At 38.9% G+C, this 9,422-nt stretch overlaps 1 protein-coding gene across 23 annotated transcripts in view; it reads left to right on the top strand.

Annotated features, from left to right (window-relative positions):
• Positions 1 to 51: 51 nt before the first annotated feature.
• Ppip5k2 (diphosphoinositol pentakisphosphate kinase 2) overlaps positions 52 to 9,422 on the top strand; it is a 62,652-nt gene continuing 53,281 nt past the window's right edge. For 6 of the 23 annotated variants that reach the window (XM_029474454.2, XM_029474435.2, XM_029474442.2 and 3 more), the window contains exons 1-2: positions 53 to 224; positions 7,914 to 8,307. In XM_029474454.2, the coding sequence (XP_029330314.1) occupies positions 8,194 to 8,307 (114 nt within the window). In that variant the 5' untranslated portion in view covers positions 53 to 224; positions 7,914 to 8,193. Of the gene's footprint in view, positions 225 to 296; positions 539 to 680; positions 812 to 7,913; positions 8,308 to 9,422 lie in introns of those variants that run through there. The other 17 variants (XM_085839825.1, XM_021169181.3, XM_021169150.3 and 14 more) reach the window with 7 other exon arrangements.

The raw sequence follows: 9,422 nt of genomic DNA, 5'->3' as shown, positions 1-9,422 counted from the left end.
CCCTGTGGAGGGCGGGCAGGGAAGAGGCGTGTCGGAGGCTCCTGAGGTGTGCCGGTGCCAGCCGTTCCGCGGCAGCCGGCGAGGAAAGATTCAGGTCCACGCCTCCGAGAGTCGCCTCGGCAGGAACGTCCTACCCTCGCCCCCGCAATTAAAGGGGGAGGAACCGAAACCTGGATGGGCTCAAGCATCTCCCGCAGATCGCTTGCTGCCCGCAGCCACGGCAGGTGAGGACCGGGAGAGGCGACGTCTCCGGCAGCCCGAGGCTCGCCGCCGCCTCCAGGTGTTTGCTTTGTCTCTGCTCCACGGTGCGGATGCGGGACACGTGCTCTTGCAAGAGCCACGGACAGTCGCGGAGGGCAGCGTGCTTGTGGACGAGTGACAGTACAACCCCGGGGTCCCTTTCAGGCTTGATTTCTCCTCCGCTTCCCGAGTCGCTTCCTCTTTTCTTTTCTAGAGTTTGAAAAGCCCGAAATTGCAGTCCCGCTAGTTAGGGAGCTACCCACGTTCGACTTGTATTTGGATCTCCGTTCAACGAGGGGTACGCCGTTGTTTGGCTTCTTCTTTGGGGAGAGGTGTCTGTTTCATTCCCTATCCTTCGCTCTGCTTGTCTTTGCTTTCCACACCCACTTCCAAAGAACAAAAGCACTGTGTGTGTGCGCAGCGGCTTTGCACGGTTAGAGACGAGGTTGCAGGTCAATGCCGCACCCGCGCCTTATCGATTACACAGCGTTGCGTCCTCCCATGTAGGTAATGACCTTTGGATCTCATCCTCGAGGTTCTGAACAACTTCCTGAGAGTTACCATTCTTGAGGTTTGTGGTAATGGTCGTTTTGCTTTTTGCGTCCTGAAAGACTTAGCCATAGAAGTAGGAAGCATGGCTGACTTAAGCATTAGCCTATACCGGGACAGGATTTTGTTTCACTATTACAGTTTTTTTTTTTTTTAACTGAAACCCGTGGTTTTAGAGCAATAATATAACGATAGCTGATATTAGTGTGTAACAGTACCACATGGTTTGCACATATATTGTCATTCATCCTTTCAAGAGTCTCGTGAAGGTTGTTAGGTTATTATATTTTTAAGCCGGAAAATGGAAAGTTAGTGAGGTAGTGGAACTTACCCTGGTTACATTTTGCCACAGGAAAACCTTTGAGTGTTTACTAGAAACTAGATCAGAATCCAGCATCTGTATTCAATTGTCCTGCCATTGCTCTTGTTATTCCAGTTTCTTCACTAACATTATCAGAGGTTATGCATCCATAGTGTGCTTGTGTATGTGTGTGTGACAAATGACAGTCGTGATCTCTCTGCAACTTCTGTATGTGCTGTAGAGTTACATATTTCAGACTGTCGCATGTGTTTTCTGCAGCATAGGCTGCTTTTTGAAAAGGCAAGTGGAAAAACTGATGACTAGAAGGCTCATAATTGTACAAAGCTTGCTATCTCAGTTTTTAAGTAATTATAAAGTTATTAAATTTAACAATTGACAGACTATTGAATCTAATACTAGGCATAAGAGTAGTTCATTCAGTCTTTCTGACAGTTTGAAATGTTTGATAATTAGAAACAAAACAAAACCCTGAGCACTCACATCATTGTTAGGTGTGAAACAGATCATTGGGAAAGGTACGTATGGAGCAGAAGGAGGCAGAAAGGTTAAGAAATGTGTTTGGGGGTTGGTAGATGCATGAGAAGAGTCTGGGAAGCATTCTTTGAAGTCTTCCAGTTTATTTCAAGAATAGGAACTTGCTCTAAAATGGCGATAAATTCCAAAGCAAAGAGCTAACTCAGCAGAAAGGTAAATTCCAGGCAGAAGCGCTGACTCAGCAGAAAGAGGTATACCTTTTGAAGAGGGAGAGGAATCAGTCATTTGCCAAAGTTGTATGGAACTTGGAACTGTCTTGGTTTATATAATCAAAGACCTATTCTAGCTTGCCTTTCCTAGCAGGAAGAAGCCAGTATTTGACACTTTTTATGTAACTTCTTCCTAGTGCCTTGGAATTTAGCTATCATTTATAATAATGTTTCCACTAGAAAATGCTTTGGGATCCCAGGAAAACCAGTTATGTGTTTGTATTCCGGTTGAACAGCAGTTGTTGGAGCTCCAGTTTCCTTTTATTTTTTTTTTTAGTTGAAATTTACTAATTCCGTGGCTGAATTTCTGGACTTTAGTGGAACCTATGGAAAGATAGCTTGGGAGACTTTTGTAAGGGAGCTCTAAATACTATACAGGACTGATGGCTTATTCAGGGTGTTAATTTAAGGAAGAGGCAGCTCTAGCCAGAATGAGTAAACATATGAGAGAGAGGACTGTTTGTCCAGGGCAGTAGGTCGTCCAGTCTGGAGCAGCCAAGTAAAACTGGAGCCTTGTAAAAAGGTCTCCACAAAGACCATCAGAAGAGGATCTGCGCAGGCAGCCTTCGCTAGAAGGTTCATTCTAAACTGAGTTGCTTATGTTTGTTTTGCCAGTTAAAGTCAGAAAAATCTTATTTATAATCATAGTTAAACAGTTATAGAAACAGCTAATGTTTACAGAGTCCTTACTGCATGCTAGCTGTTCTGGCCGCCTGCATTCTCATTTAATCTTCAAAACTGTATCTGATGTATAACCTCATTCTGTCTGCTGCCTAGAGCTGCTAAGGAATTTTGGGGTGGGGAGCAAGAGTTAAAGTTAATTTTTCAAGAGTGGAGCAGTTCTTAAAGTGAAATTCCAAGCAATGTCAGCATCACCTTGGAATTTTAGGAAGGCAAGATATTGGACTCAACCCTAGACTTTGCAGTCTAATAGCTCCAGTCCACCAAGTCGTTCTGGGAGATGGTAAGGTTTCCTAGTGGCTGTTTGCCATGTGAGGAAACAAGTAAACTGAAACACATTTCGATTTTTAACTAGTGTTAAGTCTCAAACCTAGCTTGCCTGTCTGTTCATTAAAATATACATTCTCTACTTAAGAATTTCTGATCAAAGCTTTTTGTGATAGGCCAGTAATATGTTTATTATTATGATGCAACCCGTTTATTTGAGGACCATTGCTACAAAAGCAATCTTAAAACTAAAGAAAGGTTCAATTCTGATATTTGAATAATCCATGCATACTTCAGACTAGGCATTTAATATCACTTTGGAGCTCATGACTGAACATTGATCAAATTATTGAGTATTGTGTGATGCTATGGCCATAGGCAGTGGAAGTTGTACAATTTCAAGTGAAATAATCATTGAGAATGTTCTAGATCTCCTCAGATTCACCTTAAATTTCATTTTGTGAGAAACCATATACCACATGAGAGGGAAAAAATACTCCATATTTTCTTAGAATTTATTGAACATTTACACTGTGATAAAGAACAATGAAGTTCTGTTTTGTTGGTGGTGGTTGTTTTTATGTTTGTGTTGTCATTGTTGTTGCTTATATTTGTGACCTTAGATTTAAACAAACCTGGCTTTGCACAAATTTTTATTAACTATTTGATAACTGATTGATTAACATAGTTTAGATTATTGGAAGACTTGAACCTCACCTGTTCAGTTCAGATAAATGATAGGCATTTATCTATGTACTTCAAGTATTTATAAATAATCCAAAGATGATTGAGAGACCATTCATTTGCAAAGTAGTTATTGCTTCCTTTTTGTTTTTTTGGCTTTACATTAAGACATCTATCGAAAATGTATCAAAGGGAAAACTAAAGATAGTGTTGCTCATTATCTGAGTAGGACGTTAAAGCCATCTGAATGGCTCAGACAATTTGTTTGCTGGCCTAAAACTGCATTCATTGTTGAGCGACATGTTAGGAAGCCCTGCATGTAAAAACTAAGTATTTAACATATAAAAACATAAGTTCTCTTAAGCTTTATATTTTGGAGAGTTATATAAAATGCATGCTGTTCTATAATAAGAGGACGGTAAGATCAAATGGATGAAGAAATCTTGGAATCTGGTAGATATTGTGCAGGAGTATTTATTACTTGAGATAAGCCAAGCATCGGTAGGATGGAGATTCTGCTTCTTCAGCTTATATCCTTCTTCATTATAGGAGTGTACTGGCTGGTTTTGTGTGTCAACTTGACACAAGCTGGAGTTATCACAGAGAAAGGAGCCTCCCTTGAGGAACTCCCTCCATGAGATCCAGCTGTAAGGCATTTTCTCAATTAGTGATCAAGGATGGGAGGGCCCAGCCCATTGTGGGTGGTACCATCCCTGGGCTGATAGACTTGGGTTCTACAAGAAGGCAAGCTGAGCCCAGTGATGGTGGTGAAGGCCTTTAATCCCACTGCTTGGCACTTGGGAGGTAGAGGCAGGGGGATTTCTGAGTTCAAGGCCAGCCTAGTCTATAGAGTGAGTTCCAGGACAGCCAGGGCTATACAGAGAAACCCTGTCTCAAAAAAACCAAAAAAAAAAAAAAAAGAAAAAAAGAAAAAGAAAAAAAGCAAGCAAGCTGAGCAAGCCAGTAAGAGGCCACCCCTCCATGGCCTCTTAAGGATTACAGTTAAGTGATTGGATGAATCTCAGAAGAGACTTTGAACTTTTGACTTTTACCATTATTGAGACTGATGTAGACTATGGGGACTTCAGAAGTTGGACTAAGTCTATTTTTTATTATGCTATGTTTACGTATGGCCCCCATAGACTCATATGTTTGGATAAGCCTATGGGGACCAGGGAGTAGAATGTGATGGTTTGTATGTGCTCAGCCCAGGGAGTAGCACTATTAGAAGGTGTACCTTTGTTGGTGTGTCACTGTGGGTCTGGGCTTTAGGACCCTCATCCTAGCTGCTTGGAAGTCAGTATTCTGCTAGCAGCCTTCAGATGAAAATGTAGAATTCTCAACTCCTGTACCATGCCTGCCTGGATGCTACCATGCTCCTGCCTTGATGATAATGGACTGAACCTTTGAACCTGTAAACTAGCCCCTATTAAATGTGTCCTTATAAAAGTTGCCTTGGTCATGGCATCTTTTCACTGCAGTAAAACCCCAACTAAGACAAGGAGATAGTCTGATTTTCTATACTATTAAAAGTCCACAGTCATGAAAGTGGTGAATATGTGTTTTGCCTCCTGCTGCTTCTAGTGTTTTTCTTTCCTCTCCTTCAGTTTTCTTTTCTCTTTTATGGCTGCTTGTTGGAACTGCCTGAAAAACCTTAAATGCCCAACTCCTACTCAAACATAGTAATTGATATGGGGTATGTCCAGAATTTAAAGTACAGGTACCTTTAATGTATGAATGTATATTTAGCCCTTACACAGGATATGACAGGTACAGTTTACATAGAAAGAAATTGAGGGCTCAAGACTTCAAATACAATTTTAAAGGATGAGGATCTAACATTGGTATTTTGACTCCTGAGTTCATATTTCTAAGCAATTGGTACAGCTTTTAAATCTCTTTCTTTTTCCTCTCTCATATATTGAAATAGAATTACTGAAAAATAAATGAAAGTCCTATCCAGCCTTCTGTTCTATTGAGGGATAATTGTTCTGCCTACCATTCAAACAAAATTCTTCACTGTCTAGCCTGCTTTCTCAGGTGCAATTCTGAAAATGATTTTACTGTCAGTCCTCTGAATGCACTGTCGTTACATCTCTAACACCATTTTCTCCACTTTTCCATTGCTTGCCTGTTCTACTCCATCTCCTTTGAACACAGGAAATACACTAAGTATACTTGTACTTAAGTATTTCATGTTCCTTCCCCAAATGATCTCAATGTATCACCCTCTGGCTTTGATACAATACCATGTGATTAGAGAAGACTTCTAACGAGTACTCCTTCATTGGCTCATCTACTCCTGTCTTTCTTCAGTGATTATAGAAGGCCGGGTTCTAGGGTATAAGCTTACAGTTGTGTGGAGGACGTGTACTCTCGTCCTCTGGGCAGCATTAAAGACTCAGCTGAACTTCATAAGTGATATGTGCCTTGGAGTTGAGGCAGTAGATCAGTTACTAACTCGTATTGTTTGGGGAGAAAAATCAAGGTGATGTACATGCCTTCACCCCCTATTATCCTCCATGATTTCTGCTCCCACTGTCCACTGTTCATTGAAAAGAATAGTATGAAATACAAACCAGTAAGTTGTTTGCTTGTTTTTCTTTTAAGATTTATTATGTGTTTAATGTAGATGGGTGTTGTCTGTATGCATATCTACACACCAGAAGAGGCATCAGATCCCATGGAACTACAGTTGTGATTTGTCGTGTAGGTGCTGGGAATTGCACTCAGGACCACCCAGTGCTATTACTAAGCCAGCTCTCCAGCCCTTCAAACCAGTATTTTGCAAATAGCAATAACAATCAATCCTATTTCTGCCTCTGATCATTGGATTGTTGACTTGAGTTTTTCAAAATTTTACATTTATATATTCTAGGCATTTCACAGAGAATATTTAATGGAAAAAAAAAGCTAGAAACCAACAACAGTAACAACAAAAAAATGACCCTACAGTACTACCTCTAAAATGAGGTTGTTATATAAGTCATTTTTGTTAGAATACTTAAACTAGGGATGTAGTTGTTTATCCTTAATGAAGTGATTCTATATGAAGTAAATAGTATTTATTGAATAAATACATTTATTTCAGTAAATATCTATCAGTATTCTTTTAGATTTTCATGTTATGTTAGTAGAAAGGTTAATTGATAGCAGTTCAGATAGAAATATAGATTTATTAAGTATTTCTGTGCAAAGCACTACGCTACTTCAGTCTTCACAGTTCCAGACTGTTTGGTATACTCTCATTCACTCACACACAGGCAAGGGGGTTGATGGATTCAGAAATGCTAGCATAAGTTGTTAGTTCTTAGTAACAGATTAATATATTGACTCCAAGCTAAGGGTCTTTCTACTTCTAAAATATTTGGATATATTTAATGGGAAGAACAGAAGCACACAGGCCCCAAGGATGTGTTCAGTAGTCCACTTAGTAACAGCAAAGCAGACTGAACTCCTCTGTTGTGAAGTTACAGAAGGTTGTGATTTCTTTCTTAGTAAGAAACACTTCTTAATATTAAACAGTGTAGTAGAAATAAAAAGCATTTTTAATAGATAATTTCTACTCTCAGGTTTAATGCCAAATGATTTCAGCTTTCATAAAAATTTGCTAAAACCAAAGCTTACTGAGTAATTTTATATTTTATTGAAAGCTACCAGTTAAACTTTAATCAGACTTCTAGAACTAAAAATTTTGGATTGTGCTTTGTATATCTATCTAGCATATTGTTCAATTTTTTTTTTTAATATCACCAGTCATCAAATGAAGTATTTGCACAATTTCATCTTGGTAAATAACTAACTTTAATATCACCAGTGTTTAAATACATGTAAACAGCTTTGTAAAGAATACTTTGAGATTATGTCATTAGCATATGATAGTTAACTAGTGGGTTTTCATGTCGGATTTTTATGAGGGCATGTCATTGAATCACTTACAGTTTCTTGACAAGCATATTAGGAGGCTGTAGTAATTTTTCTGGGCTTGCTGTAGCAATTGTTCTAGTTTAAGCCCTCAGTCTGAGAAGAGTTGAATGAAATCTTGTTTTCAGTCTACTAATTCATGCAGAAGAGCCGTGTTTTGTCTGTCTTTGTCTACTTTTTTCAGATACTTCTGGACTGAAGGTTTGAATTTTTAACAAAAGTTTTTTTTTTCTTTGCTTTTTTAATAATTTCCATCATTTTCTTATTATCAGGTACTTTATGGATTTGAATTGAGTGTGGTCTTTTGTTATGTTATGTCATCTTAATCCACTTGCTCTGATATATTCTTCTGGAATATAATCTTCATTACTTGATTTTATGGATTTCATTTTGGTGGCCTTTGATAGGTTATTGGACCTGATTGTCTAATGTCATTCAAAATTATTTTTTGTGAGTATTTTTGAAGAATGCTGTTGAAATTAATTGCTTGCATTGCGTTTTAGGTAAAAGGAGGATATCTGTTCCAACCTGGGCAAGCAGCAGCCTCGTTGTCCTTGGATTTTAAACTGCAGCAGCAATTGGTTCAACAATGAAGCAATGATATCTGAGAACAAAGGAACACTGGCCAACTAAATGTCAGCACATTTCATGCGATTGGGTGAAAACACTGCAGCAGACCTTGGTGTCAGCTGGCAGCGTGAGAATGTGCTCTTCTGACACCATTTATTTGAAGCAGCTTTAGTATAGATTATTTAAACTTTATGTATATCAAATTCAAGAAAAATGAGTGAACCCCCCAGATTCTTTGTTGGGCCGGAAGATGCGGAAATCAATCCTGGAAACTATCGTCGCTTCTTCCACCATGCTGATGAAGAGGAGGAGGAGGAGGATGAGTCTGTAAGTGGTTTCTTTCTTTCCTGATGAACCAGTACAGTGCAGAATGTTCATTGATTACTCCTAATACAAATGAATTCTGTGATTTTAAATAAGACTACTTCTTTTAAAATTGGGTATTTATTTCATTTACATTTTTTAATGTGCAAATTTGTTAAAAATTTGAAAACTTTAAGTAATATTGAATAGACAGGATATTAAAAGTAGCTAGCAATAAGATCCTTACTTTAATGACAGTTTAAAGTTGCTGTAAGATACTAAGGAACTACTTAACTTAAGTTTATCAAGTTCCACAAGACTATCTCAAAGGTTGCATGTGTGTGTGTGTGTGTGTGTGTGTGTGTGTGTCTGTGTTGTCTGTGTGTGTAAGAAACTAATGTATCCAGTGTCTGTGAGTGTTGGGTCTTAGAAACAGACCATAACTGTTACATCCAATTCCTTGTTCTACTGCTCACTGTGTGTCTTGGTCTTCATTCTCCTTGCCCTCAGGCAGAGACTATTTTGTTTTGGGAACCGATTTGAAATACAGACATAAACTATGTGTTGATTTTTTTTTTCTTTCTTAAATTTCTAATTAAAAATAGAATCTCATTTTAAAAGAAAAATCTGTCACACTTGGTAACAGTGGTAAGCTGGGACTGCAGTAGCCAATTAGACAGTTATTTATGTCTGAGAGGAGAGCAGCACTGTTCACAGAGAAGTCACTGGGGGTGCGCCTTTGAAGGCTAGGTGGAGTCACACTCTTCTCCCTCCCGTCAGGAGACATTTCAGTAGCAGTGATATTCTAATTAAGCAGCTTTGGGTGAACCTTGACCATCTCTGAGGAAGTAAGCCCTCCACTGATATTTTTGTGCCATGCTTTGTTAGAGCTGTGAGAAATAGCCAGTAGAGTTGACCTGTGAAATCTTCGTTAGGAAGGTGATAATGAGCCCTTTCAGGATTCTTGATAAGGAATAACGGGGGGCCTTAAGATGAATGGTGGGGGGAGTAGAGATAGAGACCCCGAGATGGTTGTTGTTTATATTGTTTGATTTATAATTTAGTCCAATACTCATTTGAACTCCAGTTTTCATGTTAGAAGAGGCAATGTAGAATTATTTTTCTAAATGTAAAAAGAC

The sequence above is a fragment of the Mus caroli genome, unplaced genomic scaffold (genome assembly GCF_978045245.1).
Source record: "Mus caroli unplaced genomic scaffold, Mus_caroli_1 scaffold_1, whole genome shotgun sequence".
Taxonomy (NCBI): domain Eukaryota; kingdom Metazoa; phylum Chordata; class Mammalia; order Rodentia; family Muridae; genus Mus; species Mus caroli.
Note: the sequence above shows the minus strand (reverse complement) of the source record. Positions and strands in the feature narration are given on the sequence as shown.